Source organism: Terrapene carolina, unplaced genomic scaffold (assembly GCF_002925995.2).
Source record: "Terrapene carolina triunguis isolate 2854851 unplaced genomic scaffold, T_m_triunguis-2.0 Scaffold837, whole genome shotgun sequence".
Lineage (NCBI taxonomy): Eukaryota > Metazoa > Chordata > Testudines > Emydidae > Terrapene > Terrapene triunguis.
The window spans coordinates 5,689,400-5,714,809 of record NW_020665188.1 but is presented as its reverse complement, the minus strand read 5'-3'; the positions used below and the strand labels follow the sequence as shown (position 1 = coordinate 5,714,809).

The window sequence follows — 25,410 nt, the reverse complement described above, 5'->3', positions numbered from 1 at the left end:
GCCCTGAGCCCCCTGCACCCCGACCGCCTGCCATACCGTGCACCCCTCCTGCACCCCAACCCCCTGCCTCACCCCTCACCCTTCCTGCATCCCAACCCACTGCCCTGAGCCCCATGCCACACCCCTCCTGCACCCCGACCCCCTGCCGTACCCTGCACCCCAACCCCTGCTATACCCTGCACCCGACCCCCTGCCTCACCCCGTACCCCTCCTGCATCCCAACCCACTGCCCTGAGCCCCATGCCACACCCCTCCTGCGCCCCAACCCCCTGCTGTACCCTGCACTCCTCCTGCACCCTGACCCCTGCCCTGAGCCCCCTGCCGCACCCTGCACCCGACCCCCTGCCCTGAACCCCCTGCCTCACCCCGCACGCCTCCTGCACCCTGACCCCCTGCCCTGAGCCTCCTGCCGCACCCTGCACTCCTCTTGCACCCCAACCCACTGCCCTGATCCCCCGCCACACCCTGCACTCCTCTTGCACCCCAACCCCCTGCCCTGAACCCCCTGCTGCACCCTGCACCCTGACCCCCTTGCTGTACCCCTCACCCCTCCTGCACCCCACACTCCAACTCCCTGCCCTGAGCCCCCACCACACCCCACACCTCTCCTGCACCCCCTGGGGGCAGGGAGGGGGCAGAGTTGGGGTGGGGATTTCGGGGAAGGGGTGGGAAGAGGCGGGGCAGGGGCAGGGCCTCATGGAAGGGGTGGAGTGGGGGCGGGGCCAAGGGCGGCAGGGAGGGGGGGAGGTGTCAGTAATGCGGCCCTCGGGCCAATGTACTAGTCCTCATGTGGCCCTCATGGTCATTTGAGTTTGAGACCCCTGCCCTAGAGAGTGAACTCGACTGCCTAACCTTGGTGTTGAATATTCTGAGCTCAGGGATTGCAGTCAAAGGTCTAAGGAAACCCTCCATTAGAGGTGGTAGCCTTGTGAAACTGACCCCAGAGAGACAACTCTGCCTCCGGGAGGGGAAATTGGAGCCCAGGCAGAGAAAATTGGATTATGCAGCAGGTTCTATTGCCCCATCTCACCCTGCCAAACAGCCCTGCTGGGTCTGACTTGATATACAGAATATCCCACAGGAAGCCTCCATCTCAGGCTTGGAGTTACCCATGGCTCCAGCCCAATCTTTTCCACATCGCAGCTTCCTCTGCCTGAAGGTTCCTCTCACCTCCCTGCTGGAGCCAATCACAGCAGTGAATCAGTGCTAGCTCTCCAAACCCTTTGCTCGGCCATGGCCGCACTATGGATGCTGCCGGCCCAGGTGTGTCAGTCAGGTGCCTAGGGGTGATGGCTGACAGAGCTGTGCCAGCAGAAGCCCATGTTAGATGCAGTTATACCAGCACAGCTTTTACCAGTCTAGCTTGTTTGGCTCATGGGCAGAGGTTTCACAATCCTGGTACCCCCAGGTCTAGCTGCATTCATGCCAGGAGCGCCTGGCTGGTACACCATACGGGCATTCCTATACTAGTAAAGCGTGCCTTATGGCCTGAGGGAGCTCCTTCTCCTTACCAGGATCTGTCAGGTGATGCTGGCAGCCTATTACAGATGGAAAGCAGAGGCCAGTGCATCTCCAGGAACAAACCAAACAGTGGCCCACATTGCTCTTTGGATTGCAACATATTCCCCGGGGACTCCCTGTTCTTATCCTTCGGAAACCAGAGACGATGGGGAGGGGAAGGGAGACCAGACAGGCCATGATCACTGCTGAACACAGCTCACACAAGCCATCCTCTGCTCCACTTGCCCACTGTGAATGTGAGCTCTGATGATTCTTTCCTTCTGCACAACAGTCCTGCAATTTGGATTCATCACTATCTTTGTGGCAGCTTGTCCTCTGGCGCCCCTTTTCGCCTTGCTCAACAACTGGGTGGAGATCCGCCTGGATGCACAGAAGTTTGTCTGCGAGTACCGTCGTCCTGTGGCTGAGCGGGCCCAGGGCATTGGCATCTGGTTTTATATCCTGGAGGTCATCACCCACTTGGCTGTCATCAGTAACGTGAGTAGCGCTGGGCAGTGAGGGAGAGGGAGGAGAAGCCAGCTCCCAGCATTCAGACACAGCCAGCCACATTGCTGACAGTTAATATAATCATGTAGCATTGTGGAGTTTGAAGGCAGCCACTGAGCAGGCCGGTATTGGGGACAGGGGACTGAAAGCCAGAACTAAAGAGAATGTTACTGAAATCCCACTTGGCAGATACAAGTCTGTAGACACGATATAGTAACTGGAGTGTACGCAGAGCTGTTGTATGTGACAGAACCAAGCTCAGATTCGAGGGCTGCTGCAGCTCAGCCTCTGGCTCAGTAACCCCTTAAAAGGGTACTCTACTATTGGAGCAGTGTTACCTGACACAGCCTGCTCTGACGGGTTCCTCATCTCTGCAGCTTAATTCCGAAGCACAACGGGACTGGTTTTCAATGACCAGTGAGAGCTGTACAGTATTGAAGGGTGTCTGCATTTGAAAATTAAATGCTTGCTGCTATAATTGCTAGTGAGCAGTAACCCTGCAGGTCTGACAAGCCTCAATCCAAACTTTCACTGGGGACTTGCCTCAGTAGGAAGTGCAGGGTCAGAGTTTGGGTGGGGGGTTGGTGTCTGGGAGAGGTGGTCCAGCCAAACACAAGTGTCACACAAAGCTTCAGAGTAACAACACTTAGCTTGGGGCTCAAGCAGGTATGCTGAAAAGGTGCGTGGACATCTGTAATGTGGTAGGAACCTGGCTGTAGCACTAGTGTTTTCCTCCTTATTTCAGGCCTTCCTGATTGCCTTCACTTCAGACTTCTTGCCCCGGCTGTATTATCAGTACACCCACGCCAGTGACCTGCAGGGCTATGTTAACTTCACCCTGGCGTATGCTCCAAAGCACTTTGCCTCACAGCACAACGTCACGTGCAGGTAGGAGTCCCAGCTCGGCTGCTTGGGGGGCGGGCCTCAGGACAAAACTCCTTCCCATTCTCCATTTGAATTGCAACCTCTGATTTTTCCTAGTGTTTGTTTTCTCTTCAGGACAGTTCTCTCCTCTGTGGGGCCCCAGCCATGTTTGGGAGTGAAAGATGGGCTCAGGAAGGCACATGCTTTGTTTCCACTTACTTTAGCACAGGTCTCACACAGGATTATTTCACACCGATTATTGAGAATGCTGCCCCATCCAGCAAGGGGTGGGAGAGGGAAGGGAGACCCAAAGGCTAGTTCAGTTTATCAGGGGACAAAAGATACACCATTACATAGACACATCCAATTTACACCTGAGTTAGGCAGTGCAGCATTAGCTTCCCTAGGGGAGTGCCACTCGGGTCCTCCTTCATGTACGCGGGGGCTCACCTCTTTGTGCTCTTGTTGTAAATCAGTTTTGAAGGAATTTGAATGTGTTTTTTAACTGAGCTACTTCTACTCTGACTGATTTACCTTGCTGCTGCTTGCCAGTCCTGGAGGAATGGGCACATACTCCCTCCTGGAGAGCTGGCATTAGCCATGCCTTACACCCAGGCAGTTCATGGGCCAGATAAATGCCATCAGTTATTAATCCTTAAGAGTGATTACATATGTGGATGAAGTCACAGAATGCAAAGTTGTGGGAGTGAGACTACTAGTGGTTGCCCTGAGGATGTTGACATGCAAGGGCTCCTCTTTGCACCTAGATGCATCACAGCTGGGAATGTTATCTTCTCTTCCCCAGGTACCGTGCATACAGGGATGAGAGCGGCAGGTACTTGCTAACCTATTGGAACCTACTAGCAATCCGCCTGGGCTTTATTATAGTGTTTGAGGTACCTCCCTCTCATTTTCCTCAATCAGTTCCCCCTGCCAAGGTTTTATTCCTTTGCTGTCCCATTCCTCATTCTAAGTTTTTTTTCCTACACCTGTCCCCAGGGCATGTACTGTCCAGCACTGCCTGTTTCTGGCCAGGCATAGACGTTGCCCCTGTGGAGTTGAACCAAGCAGTATCCCCCAGAGAGCACACTCTCTTCAAGTCCTTTCAGTGCCTGTCCCATTCCCTGCAGTCAGGCACTTCCATACTGTTCCTTACTCATCTGGACTTGCTTTGAAAAGAATCAGCTGTCTGATTGGACACATTGCTCTTTTCCAGCATGTGGTTTTCTTTATTGCTCGTCTGATAGACCTGATGGTGCCTGACATTCCTGAGTCACTGCAGATCAAGGTGAAGCGTGAACGTTATCTGGCAAAGCAGGCACTGGCTGAGAACAAGGTAAATCTCAGGGCCAGTGGTCTTTATTCTACATTGGGTAGTCAGTAGGTGGTCTATGGGCCACATCTGGACTGCCAGATGCTTTTGAACAGACCCTCACATCTTTTTATTTACTCTGGAGTCTGCTTTCCTGTGGGCATCCCACTGCCAACCCCTGGAAGATGTCAAGATGAAATGCACTACAGTAACACCCCATTCCTTTTGGTCTTCAGATGTTTCATTAGCAGCTGGGGGGCTCCCTGTTCATAACCCCTTTCTCCATAGTCATTGATAATCTCTTCACTCATTTCTGTTGTTCCCCAAGTTTTCTTCTGGTTGTAGTTTCTGGACAGGCTTGTCTGATTCTGTCAGTTCTGCCCCTTAAGTCTTAAAATTACATACCTGATGAAGCCAGGAATTCATGCTTTCCTCCCTTAAACATAGCTGATGCCAAAGCAGTTAGTATCCACAGCATTGTAGCTTTCTAATTGTCCTTTCTTCTTTTGATCCATTGCTGAGATAGGCCCTCTTTGAGAGAAAGGAAGTTGGAGCCACCTCCAGCACTATGCAAACAGCACCCAAAGACTGGGAGCTAGGTGGGATGCATGAAAACCAGGAGCCTACCCAACTGCAGACGACGACGTCTACACACACATTAGCTGCTAGTCCGGAAGCTCATCCTCAGCACCAGTTTGAGCCTGAAGCAGAATCCCCATGAATTGCTATTGACTCAGTTTTAAAACACAAAACACAATAAATGGTGACTGCTTCTATGTGGGTGTGAATGAAACTGAGTTCAGCCATGGAGCATGTGATTTCTAGCACACTCCTTTGGAAGAGATGAGCTCAACTTGGCTCTGACCCTGAGCTGGGTGGCTGTTGTATATAAGAAACGTTGCAGAGGAATGAATTATTTTAGTGAAATTTCAGAGTGGATAATTGTAATTTCATGGATAAATAAAGCACGCCAATTAATAGTACAGTGACAGACATACTTGAATACCAGCTAAGTCCTTAGAGCCCTGCAGGTTAAACTAAAGTTGGAGCTGGCTGACTTTGGGGTTGGAAGAAATTCCTTCTTGCTCTGAGCTATGGTAGCAGACATGTGGGCTGTATGGCCCTCAGCTGGCAAGAGGATGGTATGTGGGAGAAGCAGTGCTTCAGGCTGAAATGAAGCAAGTCCCACTGCTCCAGTGAGGTGGGAAGCAGCAATTCAACAGGCCTGGCTCTTACACAGCCGCAGCAGGGGCTCAAGGGAAGTCTAAACCACAGCATGTTGTCAGACAGGAGCAAGCCTAACTTCCTCCCTCCCTCCCTCCCGAGAGAGGAAATGTGGAGTTATGCACTCTGTTCCCTTACAGAGGAGAGCAGGGGAGAGCCTGGGCACTAACTGGGGTTCTTTACAGTAGTAGGCATGGAGAGGGGGCCCTGAGGGCACCCACTTCACTAGTGCTGGCCTTAATACCTCTTCCTCCCTAGGACCTGCACTCTGGTAGGACCACTGAGCCTGGTTAGTAGGTAATAAATCCAGACAGGGAACAACTGACACTTTAAGATGACAGCTTAAGTCTGAAAGAACCTATGAAGATTAGGCTAGCCCCTGCCCGAATGTACATGGAGAAGCAATCTCTTCACAAACCATGGGCAGAGAAATACAACATTCCAAGCTGTTTCAGGTTTTTATTTTAGAATTTATAAAATTCCAGTGTCATCCATACTCATGAGCCTTTTTACATGTTTGCATATAGTCTCCAAATTCCAAAGTTAAGGCCAAGGGATCATTGCCATGGAAACATACACTATGGAAGACGTTGAAAATAAAGGAAATGGAGCACATACCAGAGCATCTGCTACAGACTGAGGGGTAGCAGGAGACAGTACTAGGTACAATCATCACTTCATGACCTTTAGCATGTAGGGGACCCTGAATTTAATTCAAGCCAAGCGGGGCAAGTGATGGGGGTTGGTTTTTTGGGAGGGGAGAGAAGAGGAGGGCAGGCTTGATAACCTCAAGATGTACCCCTTCCCCATCTGGGTTGTCTAGCCCTTTTCAAAGTCCCTGTAGCTGAAAAGGAGGGAATTAGGGCACTACCCTCATTTGGTCAGCCACCCCCCTTTAGACATCTACCACGGGGCTGAAGTGTGGTCAAGTTAGTCACCACTGCCTTTGCATAGTTCTGGGACCTGGCTTGTTCAGTTGACCGCAATTCTCCACTTCACTCTAAGCATCAGGACATTTTGGTGTCTGACTTCTGGGCTAGGGTCCTCTTCCGAAGAGGGCTAGAGCAGAGGGGGTTGGGGAAAAGAAGAAATGTCAGCATTTCTAAGCCTCACTTTTAACACAGGTGCAGTGCTGGGAACAGCAAGAGAACTGGGGCCAGCCTTTGAACATAATGACCCTTGCCCCAGTCAGCATTATTGGGGAGAGACTGGAGACTTGCTTGCACAGGCGCTGAAGCAGTAGGGAAATGGAGGTAGGAAAGGAGAAGACCCCACTCCCTCACCACACCAACACAATTTCTCTCTGGCTGCGTGAGCAGCTCACTGAAGAAGCCTCCTCTGAGCAAGCTGTGTCAGTGCTTAGGGTTCAGCAACTCAGGGACCAAGATGCTACGGTACTGAGCATGGGATTCACCACATACAGTGGCAAGCCCTGGGCCTTAGTGCTCCCTGCACTCTTTGCCTCTGTGTACTTCAGAGCAACTTGACTTTCTGTAGCTCAGAGCTGACATGCAACCTGCCTGTCTTCCCTCCCCCAAAACCAAGCCCACCTTCTGGCTGAGTACTACCGCTCTAAGGGGTGGGAGTATGTTACACCGTAACCTTACTCTTAGTTTCGCGCGCATGTGCATGTTTCCAACAGCTACATATGCTGATTGATGCTCTTCAGCTCTCCCTGCACCTGGTGCAGAGAATTCAGCTCTGGCCCCCACAGTGAGATGAGCAGGTTAGCATCAGTGCTGACGCTCTAGACTAGGAGGCCACCCCCAGACTGGTTTTTGAGGTAGAAAGAAGGCAATAGCAAATAGTGACAAATTCCCTACCCCTTGTGTCCAAATGCTGTCAGTGGGAGGGGGAAAATTATGTAGCTTCAGCATTGCAGTTCCCATCAGCTAGCTCCTGGGCCATGTTACTATAGCAACCTGGGCTGACCCAAATTCTGTTGCACCCCATAATACTGTCATGTCCTGGCTCTGACCAGCTCTGCTGCTGTTGGGAAGAACAAACAAGGGGAGAAAGGGGAACACTGGGAAGTAGCTATATTTTTTACTCTCACATGTTGGAAGACTCATCAAGTGTGCATGTGAGAATCGAGGCTCTCAATGCTACACATGGACACGCTCAGTGCCACATATCACTCAAAGGCTTTTCTACTTGACCAGGGGATCCCTTGTGTCACTGCTGGTCCCTTCCAGTGTCGTTGCTTCTACAGATTATTGTATTGTTCCTTTAAAAGCAGTTTCTAATCTTTAGACTTTTAGCTCACTCCCCACATCCACTATCACTGTTAGATGGATTTTTGGCAGTTCAAAGGAAAAGCTGATTGCACTCTACAATAGTAAGGTAAGGTCCAGGATAAACACAAAGGAAAGAGGGCAAACGTTTTGGCTTTTAGAAAGTCAAGGAAATTTATTTCCTGAGGTCATGAGACAGGAAGTTGATTCCTAGCCACAGTAAAGGAGGTCTCCTAATGAAGGCTGGAGTGCCTAGCAAGACATGCTCAAGGTATCTGATCACTGTCACCACTTCGGTAGTTGTGAAGCTTAGCAGATGAAAGTCACTTATGACGTTTCAAACAAAAAGCTGTGTCTGAATCAGAGTGGAAAGCTTGGGGTGGGGGAAGGAAGAGAACTATCCATTTATAGTAGGTCCTAAACCCAGTAACAACAGACAAGTAGAATGGGTTCTAGCACTCCACACAGCATTAGGAGACCTCGCAGGGCAATTTACTTGTGGTCCAGCCGCTGGGTCAGAATTCAAACAGGAAGTATTTGTGGCAGGTTAGTGTCAGGTCAGCTAGCTGGAGGAGATGTTCCTGCTTCCAGGTCATTATCGTTTGGGGCCCCAGGGAAGAGTCTTGGGGGCCACTTGAGCCCCAAAGCTGGGGAAATCTTCAGAACTGCTCATATCAGGGGCCTAGAGCAAAGAAGAGAGAATGGTCCAAGTTATATAGGCTGGCTGCAGTTCTATACAACACTCAAGAAGCTCAGAGACAACTGTAGCATTCAAGAAATATCACATGTGCAAACACGTAATGAGTGAGGAGGGGGAAGAGGACGACTGTTGCAAGGCCACATATGGAAGAGTGTGTTGTAGGATATCAAAGTTCTTGAAAGGTGCAGAGGTCAAGGACAGTACAGCAACAGGGTTTTAGTAGGACCCATGAAAACAGCAGGCAAGTCACTAAGATGGGTCACAAAAGGATCATGATCTGAATTAACCTAATCAGTTTAGAATATCAGGGAAGCAGATTCTGCAGGAAGGTCAGAAGGACATCTACTTCTTGGGGAGATTGACACCAAGTATAGTTTGCCCACTGTTTCCTCAATGGTGCCAGGTCTACCCTAATACTCAAATGCTATCCTCTATGTTCTACTCCTCCTCATCGCTGTAGTACGCAGTAGTAGTGAAGTATTCCTGCTAACAGGCAAGGCTTTTCTGCACAGTGGCAGGGGAGACACTAGCTGGGTCAGAGGTTCTTGACACCCCTTAATTTCTATGGTTCAGGCTAGCTTTAGAACAGAGACCTGCCAGGTCTTCAATGCACCTCGTGAGGACCAAGTGGCCAACAAGAAGGTATTTGGTTTAGACCTTTCAGAGAACGGTCAGAAGTCCCTAACTGAGTTCCACAGTAACCAAGTGCCAGCCACAGCGGCTTTGGAAGGCAATCTCAGCTCCAGGGGCTGTGGAGCGGAGATTTGCCAGGCTAGCTACTCCTTTCAGAGTCTCTACAGGAGGATTCTGTTGTTCTTAGAGGGGAGAGGTGACAGCAGCGGAGGAAAGCTGGGCAATTTAGAAACCCAACATACTAACTTCTAGGAGCCTAGCACATAGTGTGGGCAAGCTCTCTAGGTGATGAAACAGACTGATCATGACACTCCCCAATTGTCAGGAAAGGCCTACAAATCCACTAAAAAGAGGGAAGAACATGATTCTGAAAAAAACAGTTACTTATCTTTCATAACTGTTGTTCTTCGAGAGGTGTTGCTCATGTCCATTCCATTCTAGGTGTGTGTGCACCCACGTGCATAGTTGTCAAAATTTTTTGCCTTAGCAGTATCCGCAGGGTCAGCCGTGGTGCCCTCTGGAGTGCCACGCTCATGCGGCAGTATATCAGGTGCTGCTGGCCCTGCGCCCTCTCAGTTCCTTCTTGCTGGGCAACTCTGACAGAAGGGTAGGCAGGCGGGTAGTGGAATGGACATAAGCAACACATCTCAAAGAACAGTTACGAAAGGCAGGTAACAATTTTTTCTTCAAATGCTTGCTCAGGTCAATTCCATTCTAGGTGACTCTCAAGCAGTACCCCTGGAGGTTGGCTTGGAGTTCACGACTGTGTGGCTTGCAACACTGCTCTACCAAAGCCAGCATTGTCCCAGGCCTGGGGTAAGCACGTAATGGGATGTGAACATGTGGCTAGACGACCAGGTAGCAACCCTACAGATATTTTGGATCAGAACCTGGCCTAGGAAGGCTGAGGCTTGTGCCCTGGTTGAATGGGTGATCACAATTGCCAGCAGTGGCACTTTCACCTGTTCATAGCAAAAATGAATATACAGGTGGTGATCCATGATGAAACTCTGGGTGGCCACAGGAAGGCCCTTTATCCTGTCTGCCACCATGACGAATAGCTGCATGGACTTACGGAATGGCTTAGTCATAGAATCAGACTTTAAGGTCAGAAGGGACCATTATGATCATCTAGTCTGACCTCCTGCACAATGCAGGCCACAGAATCTCACCCACCCACTCCTGTATCAAACCTGAGCCACTGAAGTCCTCAAATCACGGTTTAAAGACTTCAAGATGCAGAGAATCTTCCAGTAAGCGACCCGTGCCCCACGCTGCAGAGGAAGGCGAAAAAACCCCAGGGCCTCTGCCAATCTGCCCTGGAGGAAAATTCTTTCCCAACCCCAAATATGGGCAAGACTCACCAGCCAGACACCCAGGAAAGAATTCTCTGTAGTAACTCAGATCCCACCCCATCTAACATCTCATCACAAGCCATTAGGCATATTTACCGCTAATAGTCAAAGAGCCTAATTTTGGCAATTAATTGATATCCCATCGTATCCCTTCCATAAACTTATCAAGCTTAGTCTTGAAGCCAGATATATCTTTTGCCCCCACTACTACCCCTGGAAGGCTGTTCCAGAACTTCACTCCTCTGATGGTTAGAAACCTTCATCTAAATTTCAAGTCTAAACTTCCTGATGGCCAGTTTATATCCATTTGTTCTTGTGTCCACATTGGTACTGAGCTTAAATAATTCCTCTCCCTCCCTGGTATTTATTCCTCTGATATATTTGTAGAGAGCAATCATATCTCCCCTCAGCCTTCTGTTGGTTAGGCTAAACAAGCCAAGCTCTTTGAGTCTCCTATCATAAGACAGGTTTTCCATTCCTCGGATCATCCTGGTAGCCCTTCTCTGTACCTGTTCCAGTTTGAATTCATCCTTCTTAAACATGGGAGACCAGAACTGCACACAGTATTCCAGATGAGGTCTCACCAGTGCCTTGTAGAACGGTACTAACACCTCCTTATCTCTACTGGAAATACCTCGCCTGATGCATCCCAAGACCGCATTAGCTTTTTTCACGGCCATATCACATTGGCAGCTCATAGTCACCCTATGATCAACCAATACTCCGAGGTCCTTCTCCTCCGTTACTTCCAACTGATGCGTCCCCAGCTTATAACAATAATTCTTGTTATTAATCCCTAAATGCATAACCTTGCACTTTTCAGTATTAAATTTCATCCTATTAGTCCAGTTTACAAGGTCATCCAGATCTTCCTGTATGATATCCCAGTTCTTCTCTGTATTGGCAATACCTCCCAGCTTTGTGTCATCCGCAAACTTTATTAGCACATTCCCACTTTTTGTCCCAAGGTCAGGAATAAAAAGATTAAATAAGATTGGTCCCAAAACCGATCCCTGAGGAACTCCACTAGTAAACTCCCTCCAGCCTGATAGTTCACCTTTCAGTATAACCCATTGTAGTCTCCCCTTTAAGCAGTTCCTTATCCACCTTTCAATTTTCATATTGATCTCCATCTTTTCCAATTTACCTAATAACTCCCCACGTGGAACTGTATCAAATGCCTTACTGAAACAGAGGTAAATTAGATCCACTGCGTTTCCTTTGTCTAAAAAAAATCTGTTACCTTCTCAAAGAAGGAGATCAAGTTGGTTTGGCACGATCTACCCTTTGTAAAACCATGTTGTAATTTGTCCCAATTACCATCAACCTCAATGTCCTTAACTACTTTCTCCTTCAAATTTTTTTCCAAGACCTTGCATACTACAGATGTCAAACTAACAGGCCTGTAGTTGCCCGGATCACTTTTCCCCCCTTTCTTAAAGATAGGAACTATGTTAGCAATTCTCCAGTCATATGGTACAACCCCTGAGTTTACAGATTCATTAAAAATTCTTGCTAATGGGCTTGCAATTTCATGTGCCAGCTCCTTTAATATTCTTCGATGAAGATTATCTGGGCCCCCGATTTAGTCCCATTAAGCTGTTCGAGTTTGGCTTCTACCTCGGATGTGGTAATATCTATTTGCATATCCTCATTCCCATTTGTCATCCTACCATTACCCCTAAGCTCCTCATTAAAGACTGAGGCAAAGTATGTGTTTAGATATTGGGCCATGCCTAGATTATCCTTAACCTCCACTCCGTCCTCAGTGTTTAGCGGTCCCACGTCTTTCTTTGTTTTCTTCTTATTTATATAGCTATAAAAAACTTTTACTATTGGTTTTAATTCCCTTTGCAAGGTCCAACTCTATATGGCTTTTGGCCTTCTCACTTTATCCCTACATGTTCTGACCTCAATAAGGTAGCTTTCCTTGCTGATCACTCCCATCTTCCACTCCTTGTAGCTGCTTTTCCTTAATCACCTCTCTGAGATGCTTGCTCATCCAGCTTGGTCTACAACTCCTGCCTACGAATTTTTTCCCCTTTCTTGAGATGCAGGCTTCTGATAGTTTCTGCAACTTTGATTTGAAGTAATTCTAGGCTTCCTCATCCCCAAGTTCTTCAGTCCAATCCACTTCCCTAACTAATTTCCTTAATTTTTTAAAGTTAGCCCTTTTGAAATCAAAAGCCCTAGTCACAGATCTATTTTTGTTTATCCTTCCATTTAGTTTAAACTGAATGAGCTCATGATCACTCGAACCAAGGTTGTCTTCTACAACCATTTCTTCTATGAGGTCCTCACTACTCACCAAAACCAAATCTAAAATGGCATCCCCTCTTGTTGGTTCAGCAACTACTTGGTGAAGGAATCCATCAGCTATCGCATCTAAGAAAATCTGAGCCCTATTATTATTACTAGCACTTGTTCTCCAGTCTATATCTGGGAAGTTAAAGTCTCCCATAATCTCACAACTCCCATTAGTATTTACTTCATTAAAAACATTTAAAAGGTTTCTATCCATATCCAAATCAGATCCCGGTGGTCTATAGCACACCCCAAGCGCACTCTCAGGGGAGGCTCTAGTAGCTTTCTTCCCCAATGTAATTTTTGCCCAGACAGACTGTCTTATCCATTCCATTCCTTATTTCTTTACATTCTACCTCATCGATAGAAATAAAGGCAAAGGTGGTGGAGTAGCATTGTATGTCTTTCCTAAACAGCACATACCCTTCAATACCTGTGCTCCAGTCATGACTACTATTCCACCATGTTTCTGTTATCCCTATAATATCCGGTTTCACTTCCTGCACCAGTAACTCTAGTTGCTCCATTTTGTTACCTAGGCTCCTCGCATTGGTGTATAAACATCTTAATTCTTGCTGTTTGGCTTTGCTCACATTCTTTACCTGATTAGGCCCAGACATTCTACCTCCAGTATCACCTATTAGACTAGTATCTACACTACCCTTCCTCCTTATGTCCATTCTCCTACCCACGGCTGTATCCTTTCTTACTTTGTTTTCTTCCCTCTCAATGTTAAAATCCGGCGTGGAGATTACCTGGACATCTCCCCCCAATTCCTAGAAGTCTATTTCCCTCCCTACTCAGGTGAAGTCCATCCCAAGAGAACAGTCCTCTGTCCATGAATGCCTCCCAGTGGCCATACATCCCAAAGCCCTCCTTATAGCACCACTGCCTGAGCCATCTGTTGATCGTCATAATCTTGTCACACCTTTGTTGCCCTTCTCTAGGAACAGGCAGAAACCCACTGAAGATCACCTGAGCCTCTATTTCCTTAAGCATCTTCCACAGCCTGGCATAGTCTCCCTTGATACGTTCCAGCAAGAATCTAGCCGTATCATTCGTTCCCACATGAAGGGCAATCAGTGGATTCTTTCCCGCTCCTGTTAGGATCCTCTTCAGCCTCAGGTCATAGAATCATAGAATATCAGAGTTGGAAGGGACCTCAGGAGGTCATCTAGTCCAACCACCTCACCCTCCCTGATTGAACTAACCTCGTTATCTCCATACTGATTTATACCTGCCTCTGGAAATTTCCATTACTTGCGTCTGATGAAGTGGGCATTCACCCACAAAAGCTTATGCTCCAACACTTCTGTTAGTCTTAAAGGTGCCACAGGACCCTCTGTTGATCATTAATAAAGATATTAAACAAAACCGGCCCCAGGACCGACCCTTGGGGCACTCCGCTTGAAACCGGCTGCCAACTAGACATGGAGCCATTGATCACTACCCGTTGAGCCCGACGATCTAGCCAGCTTTCTATCCACCTTACAGTCCATTCATCCAGCCCATACTTTAACTTGCCGGCAAGAATACTGTGGGAGACCGTATCAAAAGCTTTGCTAACGTCAAGATATATCACATCCACCGCTTTCCGCATATCCACAGAGCCAATTATCTCATCATAGAAGGCAATTAGGTTAGTCAGGCACGACTTCCCCTTGGTGAATCCATGCTGACTGTTCCTGATCACTTTCCTCTCCTCTAAGTGTTTCATAATTGATTCCTTGAGGACCTGCTCCACGATATTTTCATGGACTGAGGTGAGGCTGACTGGCCTGTAGTTCCCCGGATCCTCCTTCCCTTTTTTTAAGATGGGCACTACATTAGCCTTTTTCCAGTCATCCGGGACCTTCCCCGATTGCCATGAGTTTTCAAAGAGTCCACATCCCGTATCTTAGCACCCGGCAGACAGCACACCCTTCTGTTCTCTGGATCAGCTCTGGTAACAGGCCTGTCTATTCTTCTCAGTAAGGAGTCTCCAATCACGTAGACCTGCCTTTTCCTGGTGACTGTGCGATTCTCTGGTCTATCCTCTGTTCCCTCTGGCTGCAAGTCCTCTCGATTCCTAGTCACCCTTGCAATCCTCCGCAACCCATCCCGTATCCTTTCCTTTCCCTTTCTATGTAAAAGGCTAGTGCCCTCCTGATGTCCAGAGAATGTAATCTATGGTCCTCATCTGATTTATGAGGTTTTGGAAAGAAGACTGGTAAGTATATGTCTTGGTTGGTATGAAATTGTAAAACTACTTTGGGCAGGATAGCTTGGTGCTGCCACAGCTGGACCTTGTAGAATACCATATAGGGTGGTTCTGAGATAAGCACCCTAATCTCAGAGACCCTACAGGCTGACATTATTGCCACCAGGAGAATTGCAGGGTGTAGCCCAGAGATATACTGAGCACCTAATGGTCTGAAGTTACTTGCGACCATGCTGACTGGAAGCAACACAGGCGGTTGAGGAAGGAGTAGGAAAGTGGATCCTGAGAACTAACTGCAGTGTCATCCTTGGGTGAACCCTCAAAATGAGTGCTTATGACCCCCCCCCAGTATTTTGCTGGGCCAGGCTGAGTGGGCGAATGGGAGGTGGAGGGGAGACGATGACTGAACCCTCTGTCTCTCTTCTCCTAAAACAGCCTTGCCGGGGAGGCCAAAGCGTAGGAGGTGGCTGGAATTGCTTTCTCGCCGTTCGCTCGCTAGGCCTGCATACGCCACAGAGAGTGGCTCGAGAATCCTCGAGTCCATGCAGCCTCGCATCCGTTTGCTCTGAAAAGAGCCCATTGCCTTCGAAGGGAAGGTCCTGGATGGAGGACTGCATCTCCTAGGACAGACCCAAGGATTGAAGCCAGGAATTGGCCGCATCCCAGGCCATCTGTAGAGAGCCCCTCGCCACTGCGGTACCTTCCTCCAGGATGGTAGCAAACTCCTGAGGCAGGGAGTCAGAACTTCTTGAGACAATTTTAACTTGTGGGATTGCATCTCCCCAACAAAGAGTGGTGGTTTGATACTCTGAACTGAAAGCTGGCCATAGAATAAAAACTTTTCTTCTGGAAAGATCCAGCCTCCAGGCATCTTTGTTTTTCTACGTAGAACTCACTTGCCCTTGCCTGTCCCTTTCATTGGCCGCAGATATGATTATGTCCCTGGGGGTGGATGGGTATACAAATATTTGAACGTATTAGCGGGGACACTATTTCTTTTCTGCCCACTTGGAGGTGCGCAGGATAAAAGACGGGATTTGCCACAGGGCCTTGGCTATCTTCAAATTCCTCTCATGTACCAGCAGTGTGATCCGTGATGGGGCTGCTTCTGTTAGAATGTTGAACAAGTTGCCCAACTGCTCCGCCAGTTCCTCCACTTCCAAGCCCAAGTTCGAAGCCACCCTTCTAAGCAGGGCTTTGTGCTCTTTAAAGTCCTCGCGGGGACTGACATGCAAGGGCCATGCTACTGCCTCATCTGACGATGACTGCACCACTGAGGGAGGGCCTGGGGCATTATCCCCTGTAGGGGACGGCTCCCTTGGAGTGGGCACCTGCTTCTCTACCCCAGCATTGGAGTCCGCGCCGCACACGGAGTCTGGTACAGTCGTTGCAGGGGGTTGCTTCTCTGAAGCAGGAGGGGAGGAATGGTACGAGAAGGACATCAGCATCACCAGCATGCCCCACGCATTCCAATAGGACTGGCCACTGACCCTGCTACCATGCCGGCACTGTGGGAGCAGAGATGGACCCCGGTGCCCACAAGATTTGCTGCTGCCACGGCAAGGGGCTAAAGTCCCACTCTGACCTAGACGAGTCCCCTTCCAGTGACCAAGGCGGGACTGTAGATGCTTGCGTCTGGTGGCTGACCGTAGGCGCCAGGGAACGGTGCCTCAAGTAAGGTGATCGGTCCCTCTCTGAGGACTGGTGGCGGGGGCATGGAGACCAGTGCCAGGAAGGTGAGATGTCCCATACCAGCAGAGACCTGCACCGGGACATCGGCTGGTGAAAGGACGATCGGTGCTGGGTGTACGGAGACCGATGCCTCACTGCAGGTCTTCTGCGCCGGTGGAGACCAGGACCGCGGTGATGGCGACCTGGGCCATCTGACCGGAGATCTAGGTTGCCGAGTCAGGGGCCTCAGTAGTGGAACTTTGCCTCTGCTCCGGGGAGGGATGGTGTTCAACTGCCCTCTGAGGTGGTCTCATAGCTGGCTTGCCCTTAGCCACCTCCAATACGCCAGAAGGGCTCTCTGGTCCCTAGCTGCCTGGAGGGCCTCAGACGTTGAAGGTACAACCAGGTGCCAGGGTCCCTACTGCTCCCAGGAGTGGGATCCCTGGGTGGGGGGGTCCTGGGGGCTACAGCCTGAGAGGTACCCCCTTGAGGCTCCGGAGTGGGCAGACAGCCCTGTCTCTCCTTGCTTGATGCCGGGGAGCCTCGCTTTTTCAGGTGCTTCTTGGACACCGGCAAAGGGGAGCGGGGCCGGGCAGAACGCTCTTCACCGATGCCACGGTGCTAGGCGTAGAGTTGGAGCAGGAAGGCTCTAACGCCGGATGAAGTGCAGCCTCCATAAGAAGGGCCCTTAGACGAATTTCCCCGCTTCTTTTGAGTTCTGGGTCAAAAGTTCTTGCAAATTTGATACTTGTCCTTCATGTGCGACTCTCCCAAGCCGCTGCCTGAAGTGCTATGAGGGTCGCTAACACGCACAGGCCTATTGTAGGCTGAACAAGGCTTGAAACCCTGGGACAGAACAAGGAGTAATGGTCTCAAGTTGCAGTGGGGGAGGTTTAGGTTGGATATTAGGAAAAGCTTTTTCACTAGGAGGGTGGTGAAGCACTGGAATGGGTTACCTACGGAGGTGGTGGAATCTCCTTCCTTAAAGGTTTTAAGGTCAGGCTTGACAAAGCCCTGGCTGGGATGATTTAGTTGGGGATTGGTCCTGCTTTGAGCAGGGGGCTGGACTAGATGACCTCCTGAGGTCCCTTCCAACCCTGATATTCTATGATTCTATGACCGGCCAGGGCAAAATCCCTGCTGAGACTAATTTACTAAAACCAACCCTTACAACTTAACACCTAATTACTAACTACTGTAAACAACTATATACAAAGAAAACAGACAATAGGTGCTGGGGAAAACCCATTATCCACTTGCAAGGCAAGGGGAAGTTGCTCTGACCAACTGTCAGGGGCAGTAAGAAGGAACTGAGGTCGTAAGGCGGTGACTCTTCATATACCAGCACATGAGCGTGGCACTCCAGAGGGCACCACAGCCGGCCCTACAGATACAACTAAGGCAAAAAATTCCAATATCTGTGCACATGGACGCGCACACACCTAGCATGGAATCGACATGAGCAAGCACTCAAAGAAGAACAGGCATTGCTCCCTCAAAGGTCCCACAATGAACAGTGAGATGACCCTCCTGTTCACATCCTGGCCATGCGGAGTGCATAGCACAGGAACAGTCTCTAGGAAGAGGAACCTCTGGAGGTGCAATAGCAGAAGCAGCACTCACCTTCTCATTGTTGCCAGCTGCCCAGGGGGCATCTCTCACCACAAATCCCTTGGATGGGGCCTTGGACTCCTCATGCGCGGAGGGTTTCATGTACACCTGCATCGCCTCATTGTCCACCACATCAGCCAGCTGCAGACAGAGGGCAGCACAGGGAGAGAGGTTCTCTTTGTATGGTGATGTTCCTTGTGTTCCCTACTTGGTCAATGGAGTCTCCCCTCCCCCACAGCGTCAAACAGCAATTGCTGCCAATAGCAGCTGCCTAAGACTAGCTTGTTGCACCCCTTAGATAGGCAGACGACATCCATCTGACCAGCTGCTCTAATCACTCATTTAACCCCCCTCCCCTCACTTCAGTGGCACGGGGCAGTGGCCACATAGGCTGCCTTGACACTGCTTCACGAGCCAACACCTCCTCGGGGCTCTAACTTCTAGGGACAGTTGCACAGAACAGCTGAAACTGCCATGAGCACAGTGCGAGAGAGACGGATGGGAGGAGGAAAACGCTAGCTTCCTCTGCCCACAAGTGGCAGGAGCCAGACAGAGCTGGACATTCAGTGATTATCATGCAGCAGTATGCCCGTATTAGAGATGTCCCATAAGTTTCCACAGCTGCTCGCTGAGCTCCCTGCGCACACACAGCAGGGACTTGTAGTTTTTAGGCCTATACTCTCCACTAACAAGGAAGTTAAGTGGGCTGTTTATGCTTACAGACAAGAGCCATTCTTCTGGCCTTCACGTCCCTGCCTCCTCCACTACTCACATATTCCTCCTCCAAGTTCAGGATATGATCTATTGCTTCCTCCACGTTATCAGGGAGCCCGGTCACAGTCACACAGTTGGGGTCAGACGCGCCGCTCTGGGGGAAGCGGATATCCACCTGGAATGGAAGGCACAGCAGAGGGTTTTAGATGTGCACTGGCCCCTCTCAGCTGGCTCATCATTCTGGAGGTCCATGGCTAGGCTGCAGTGATGACCCACAGGCGCTCACAGTCAGAGGGCTCGTTTGCACTGGACCATACCAACCCCCGGTGGGGAGTGTTTGGTTTCCAATACAAAGGAGCGCTGAGCTGGAGCCCATACACAGCAGGAAGCCTCATTCCCAGCAGAATGGAGTCTGTTCAGCTTGGGAGCAGGGGGATCTGACCCTTCTCCAGCCACTGCTGCCATTCACTCAGCACCCCACAGCTTTGTAGTGTTGTGCAGCCCAGAGCCCAGCAGGGCTGAGCTGCCCTACCACCAGCACCTGCCCCGGGCAGAGTACCCACTTCTGCAGAGCGCTTAGATCTCTGGCAGCCAGAATGCTGGCAATTGCTCCCACTGCCTTTACAACCTGCCATGCTTTACCAGTCGCTATAATGGTGGGAGTTCTAACCACTACATTCTCAGCTATCACCTCCTCTGTCAAACCACCGCTAGTGCCGCCTCGCGACACTGGACTGCTGGCAAAAACCAGAGGGTTCTAGTGAGCTTCCAGGAGTCGCCAGCAGCTCTCAGCTTGTTTTAGACACACTAAAGCCCCAGGGACAGAGTGGTGCTCAAGATGCCACAATTTCCTCTTCAAAGAGCTTTCCAGCCTTCCCAATTTCTGAGAGACAGAAGGGAAGTGCAGGTCTGCAGCCTGGCACAGACTCAGAGGTCTGAGCTCTCCCCAGGGCTATCAGTGGGTTGTTCATGGCAAAGCTAAAAGACAAATGCAGTGTCAATGATGTTCATTATTTCACTGCTGATCATTTCAAGAGACAGACACCACTAAGGCCTTTCTTCCAAGAGCCCAAACAATCCTAATCCAGCCTGAGACAGGTGTGTGGCCTGTTGCTTTGGGCACTGCTGGAAGGTAATCCAATATTACAGTGAAGCTGGCTAGAACAGAAGTGTCTCCCACGCACCGCGAGGGACCCAAAAACCCAAGCTGCCCCCTACTCAGCTCCCCCGGTCACAAACAGCTTCCATAAAGCAGCTGTGTTTTCAATAGGAAAATCTGAACCCACTGAAAGTGTTAAAGATGTAAGGGCACCACAAACACTGAATCCAACAGCAAATTCGATACAGAGCGTATGGGACTTTGGATTTTTGTTTATCAAAAGCTGCCAGATTCCCTAGTAGTCTCGCAGAGCTGAGTACCCAGGGCTCTGGGAATGTCAAACGCCCCTCAGAGAGGTGCCTAAATTATAGCACAGGTTCTTCATGGGCTCCAAGCAGGGGTACCAGGAGGCCATGGCCCCATCAATTTTAAAAGCCATAAGGGTGGGCGTGGTGGGGGAGAAAGAGGAGTGAGAGCAGGGGGTGGGGCCTCAGGGGAAGAGACAGTGTGAGATCAGGGCCTTGGGGATAGAGGCAGGCCTCAGTTCGGGCACCATTGGGCCCCCCTGACACTTTTAGGAAGCTTCTGCCACCCCGGCTCCATAATCAGTGACAGGGCAGCAGATAAAGCCATTCCCTCTTACTGGGAGAAGCCATTCAGCTCAGGTCTGAAAGTGTGAAGTGATCAGACCATTGTGATTGTGATGGACAGGTGCCACTGGCAGAGGCACCTGAAGAACAGTTGTGGCTTAGCCCTGGGAACAGCACAGAGGGATCACACAGAAGCAGGTCTGCCAGATTAAATCCACCCAGGCCACAGACACTCAAGGATACATCTAACACTGCAACTGACCACCTGCAGCTGGCCCACGTCAGCCGACCGGGGTTCAGGCTGCAGGGCTATACAATTGCAATGTAGCTGTTTGGGCTCAGGCTGGAGCCAGGGCCCACAAACCTGAGCATCTACCCTGCAGTTAAACAGCTCTGTAGCCCCAGCCAGCTGACGGGCCAGCCGCTGGTGTTCAACTGGAGTGCAGACACAGCCTAAGGGCTCAATGGAGTTCTCTCTCAGCCAGTGTATGGAACACTGAAGTCATGTGTCCCACCCTGGGAAGAGCTCCAGAAACCAACTGGGACTCAGAAACCCTGGGTCACCATTTCCAGAGATCCCATTTTGCTCAAGGTGGGGGGAGGGCACAGAAGGGAGAAGAGCAGGCTGCTTCAACCCATTCCCAGTTGTGGTGTCCAATCAACTCTGCTGCCTGGAGTCTATGAAGGAGCCACAGGTCCATCTACGCCCTGGCATGCAGCCCTGGCTCAGACTAGAGTAAGCACAGGAAGAGAGCAAGGCCTGTGCAGCTAGACAGACTGGGGCCTTGCCTCCCATCACCTGACTCCTGTGTGCAGCCATCTCCGTCCCAGTCAAGCCCAGAGAGAGATTCCCTGTAACACATCAGCACTATCATCCTTCCAGCCTTTGCAGCCCAGGTCAGGATTTGTGCAGAGGGCAGAAAGCATGGGCATTAAGAGCCCCAAAGTCCTGGGTTTGTAATAGTTCAAGTTACCCCAACCATTGTACAGCAGCCCCTGCAATGGATCCAGCATACTCTGTGCCCACCTTGAACTCATCCATGATTTTGCGGATGGCTTTGCCCCGTGCTCCAATGATGCGGGCATGAACACGATGGTCCAGCATCACATCCTCAGAGACCATCTGCTCCAGCTCGCCCACAATCTTCATGATGGCGTCTCGGGCTGCCTCGGTGTTCTTTTCATAGCCAGTTATGGTGATCTGATCCTGGGACTAGGAAAGCAGATTGGGGAGGAAGTTAGAATGGGCCTCCTGGACCATGGACCAAACCCATCCTGGACCTCTTAGGGAGAAGTCTGACTGGAAGGCAATACTACAGGAGACTCTGGGCTGGAAACCAAGTGTAGTGTCAGACTGGCCTGCCTGGGACAGGCTTGGGATGTTTTTTTCTTTGATCAGCATTTTGCAGTGAGCAGCTGCTGGAAATGTCATGTGTGCTCTACTCAGAGCCCAGAGTCTCTATTGTGCCCCAGAAGGCTTTATCCCCCTCCAGTCCTCACCTGATTTTCATCATCCTTATCCGGAAACTGGATGTTGACCTCATGCTCCGTGCGGATCTGGGTGATCACTGCCCCCTTCCTTCCAATAATTTTAGGGTGGTATTTGGGGTCCACAGTGACAGTCAGCTTGAAGCTTCGCAAGGCCTGTAATGAGAAGGGAGACCCTCTCGAGCGCTATAGCAGAGTATACACCAAGGTTTGGCCAATTAAATCCATTCCTGTCTATGTCAAACTTCTACCTCCATCTCTCAAGTATCCCGTCTGTAAGGGGACACCACACATTTAGGTAGATTCTGGGGGTGTTTTTGCTTTCCTGTGACATGCCCCAGGTTGTCCCACAGTGGCTGCTCTGGGTGGCACTACCTGAACATATTTACATGATTGCAGAGCCAAAGTAGCTGTGTGCACGTCTGCCACCGGCCTGTGCTTCTGCTGAGCCTCTGCTCATTTACCCATAGCTCCCTGCTCATGACAGCTCCTCGTTGTTCTGTCCTGGGGACTGTAGAGAGGGAACACTACAGAGCAGAGCCAGGGAGGATGGCCAAACTACCACACTTCACGTGAAGGTAGAGAATGGGACTCAGAAGCATTCCTCATAGAGCGATGATTAAAAGCTATTGGGTCAAATCCTGGTTCCACTGAAGCCGATAGCAAAACTCCCCAGATTACTTCAATTGGCCAAGATTTCACCCGTTGTCTACACAGCAGATTCCACTTCCAGGTCAGATGGAGGAGTGCTGAGACAAGCCACTGGCCAAACCAGTTACTGTATGCCTGGTTTCACTGCAGAAAGATTGCCCCATTCCAAATGCCACGCCTATTTGTTTAAACTAGGATAAAAAACTGGACAGCCCGATCACTACCTTTTCATCAGCTCACACTAAACAGCTGGGATATTTAGAATCCACTTGATCTTTTTAATTAAAGTTACATTTGAGTAACACACAAAGTGGAGTGGCCTCTTACCATCAGGTTAGTAGCTAACGGGGCTGTAACTGCCCTGGTTACAGTGCAACAACTTGGGTTACAGGAGCTTGTAACTCAGCCTTCAAGTTCACTTGAGGCAGAAGCAAACAAGCCTTTGTAACTCTAAATTCCTTATCCTAGGCCAAGGAAGCTGCCTCCAATAGTGCTGCAGAGCCCAATCCGTACGAGCTTCCACTTCTCTGCCAGCTAGGTGAATGTTGTTCTGGAGGCCACAGATCATTTTCACCTTACTGCCCAGGTTCAGAGGGCGGCGCCCAGCTGTCAGCAGCAGCAGAGAGGGGTCTGAAAGGCTGATCTCATGTGCCTACCCTAAAAGCTCAGATGTCAGGCCAAATACACACTATTTACAAGGGTGCATTCTGCCTCTATACATCCTCTGATATCCACTGGTCTACAATTTTTGAGAAGTCGTCTGCTTCAGAGATAAAATGTGCTATTTATTATGTATTTTGATGTGCGGAATTCAAATATGACAATTAAAACAACTGATTGGCTAATGTTTAAGATATTTAAGTTTTTACATTTTAGGTCTATGTATATTGTGTAGATAGAGTTTTAATCATAAATTGTAAACCCAGGTCTTTTCATGTGTTTATGGTTGCTTTACAGGATAATATTTCACCTGTCCTGTTTATGTAACACTTTAAAAATCAGCAAAAGGGTTATATAAATAAAATTTATTATGAAACAAAAAGGCAAAAAACTATTACGTACATAGTTTAGTCCTATTCAGAGTCTACTCGGCGCTTCTTGGCTTGTCTCTTGTATTCATTAAATGGAGCATCTCTTGTCACTGTCCAGCAGTAGTCTGCAAGCATTGATGGGCTCCATTTGCCCTGATAGCGTTTCTCCATTGTTGCAATGTCCTGGTGAAATCGCTCGCCGTGCTCGTCGCTCACTGCTCTGCAGTTCGGTGGGAAAAAAATCTAGATGAGAGTGCAAAAAATGTATCTTTAGTGACATGTTGCAACCAAGGCTTTTGTATGCCTTGAGGAGGTTTTCCATCAACAACCTGTAGTTGTCTACCTTGTTGTTTCCGAGAAAATTTATTGCCACTAACTGGAAGGCTTTCCATGCCGTCTTTTCCTTGCCACGCAGTGCATGGTCAAATGCATCATCTCAAAGAAGTTCACGAATCTGAGGACCAACAAAGACACCTTCCTTTATCTTAGCTTCACTTAACCTTGGAAATTTTCCACGGAGGTACTTGAAAGCTGCTTGTGTTTTGTCAATAGCCTTGACAGAGTTCTTCATCAGACCCAGCTTGATGTGTAAGGGTGGTAACAAAATCTTCCTTGATTCAACAAGTGGTGGATGCTGAACACTTTTCCTCCCAGGCTCCAATGACTGTCGGAGTGGCCAATCTTTCTTGATGTAGTGGGAATCTCTTGCACGACTATCCCATTCGCAGAGAAAACAGCAGTACTTTGTGTATCCAGTCTGCAGACCAAGCAAGAGAGCAACAACCTTCAAATCGTCACAAAGCTGCCACTGATGTTGGTCATAGTTCATGCACCTCAAAAGTTGTTTCATGTTGTCACAGGTTTCCTTCATATGGACTGCATGACCAACTGGAATTGATGGCAAAACATTGCCATTATGCAGTAAAACAGCTTTAAGACTCGTCTTCGATGAATCAATGAACAGTCTCCACTCATCTGGATCGTGAACGATGTTGAGGGCTGCCATCACACCATCGATGTTGTTGCAGGCTACAAGATCACCTTCCATGAAGAAGAATGGGACAAGATCCTTTTGACGGTCACGGAACATGGAAACCACTGCAGTAGTCTGGAGCCCAACAGCTCTGCCTTACTCTTGGGTAGTTCCAAATCCCTGACAAGGTCATTCAGTTCACCTTGTGTTATGAGGTGTGGTTCAGAGGAGGAGGATGGGAGAAAATGTGGGTCCTGTGACATTGATGGTTCAGGACCAGAAGTTTCATCCTCTTCCTCGTCTGACTCAAGTGAGAATGATTCTGGTGCATCAGGAACCGGCAGTCCTTCTCCGTGGGTACTGGGCGTATACCTGATGGAATGTTTGGATAATGCACAGTCCACTTTTTCTTCTTTGACACGCCTTTCCCAACTGGAGGCACCATGCAGAAGTAACAATTGCTGGTATGATCTGTTGGCTCTCTCCAAATCATTGGCACTGCAAAAGGCATAGATTTCCTTTTCCTGTTCAACCACTGGCGAAGATTTGTTGCACAAGTGTTGCAGCATATGTGTGGGGCCCACCTCTTGTCCTGATCTCCAATTTTGCAGCCAAAATAAAGGTGATAGGCTTTCTTAACCATAGTGGTTATACTGCACTTTTGTGATGCAAAAGTCACTTCACCACAAACATAGCAGAAGTTATCTGCACCGTTCACACAAGTACGAGGCATTTCTGCTCACTTTGGC

At 49.4% G+C, this 25,410-nt stretch overlaps 2 protein-coding genes across 4 annotated transcripts in view; one reads left to right on the top strand and one right to left on the bottom strand.

Moving 5' to 3' along the window:
* The window catches only part of ANO7 (anoctamin 7), a 30,635-nt gene extending 25,525 nt beyond the window's left edge, over positions 1–5,110 (top strand). Inside the window, exons 20-24 of the mRNA XM_024214398.2 lie at positions 1,793–1,998; positions 2,753–2,895; positions 3,677–3,767; positions 4,088–4,207; positions 4,710–5,110. Of these exons, the coding sequence (XP_024070166.2) occupies positions 1,793–1,998; positions 2,753–2,895; positions 3,677–3,767; positions 4,088–4,207; positions 4,710–4,904 (755 nt within the window). The 3' untranslated portion in view covers positions 4,905–5,110. The remainder of the gene's footprint in view (positions 1–1,792; positions 1,999–2,752; positions 2,896–3,676; positions 3,768–4,087; positions 4,208–4,709) is intronic.
* Positions 5,111–5,852: 742 nt separating this feature from the next.
* HDLBP (high density lipoprotein binding protein) overlaps positions 5,853–25,410 on the bottom strand; it is an 87,034-nt gene continuing 67,476 nt past the window's right edge. For all 3 annotated transcript variants that reach the window (XM_024214396.3, XM_024214394.2, XM_024214397.3), the window contains exons 24-28: positions 22,019–22,162; positions 21,546–21,731; positions 18,888–19,004; positions 18,128–18,256; positions 5,853–8,323 (exon numbers count right to left, since the gene is read on the bottom strand). In XM_024214396.3, the coding sequence (XP_024070164.1) occupies positions 8,237–8,323; positions 18,128–18,256; positions 18,888–19,004; positions 21,546–21,731; positions 22,019–22,162 (663 nt within the window). In that variant the 3' untranslated portion in view covers positions 5,853–8,236. The remainder of the gene's footprint in view (positions 8,324–18,127; positions 18,257–18,887; positions 19,005–21,545; positions 21,732–22,018; positions 22,163–25,410) is intronic.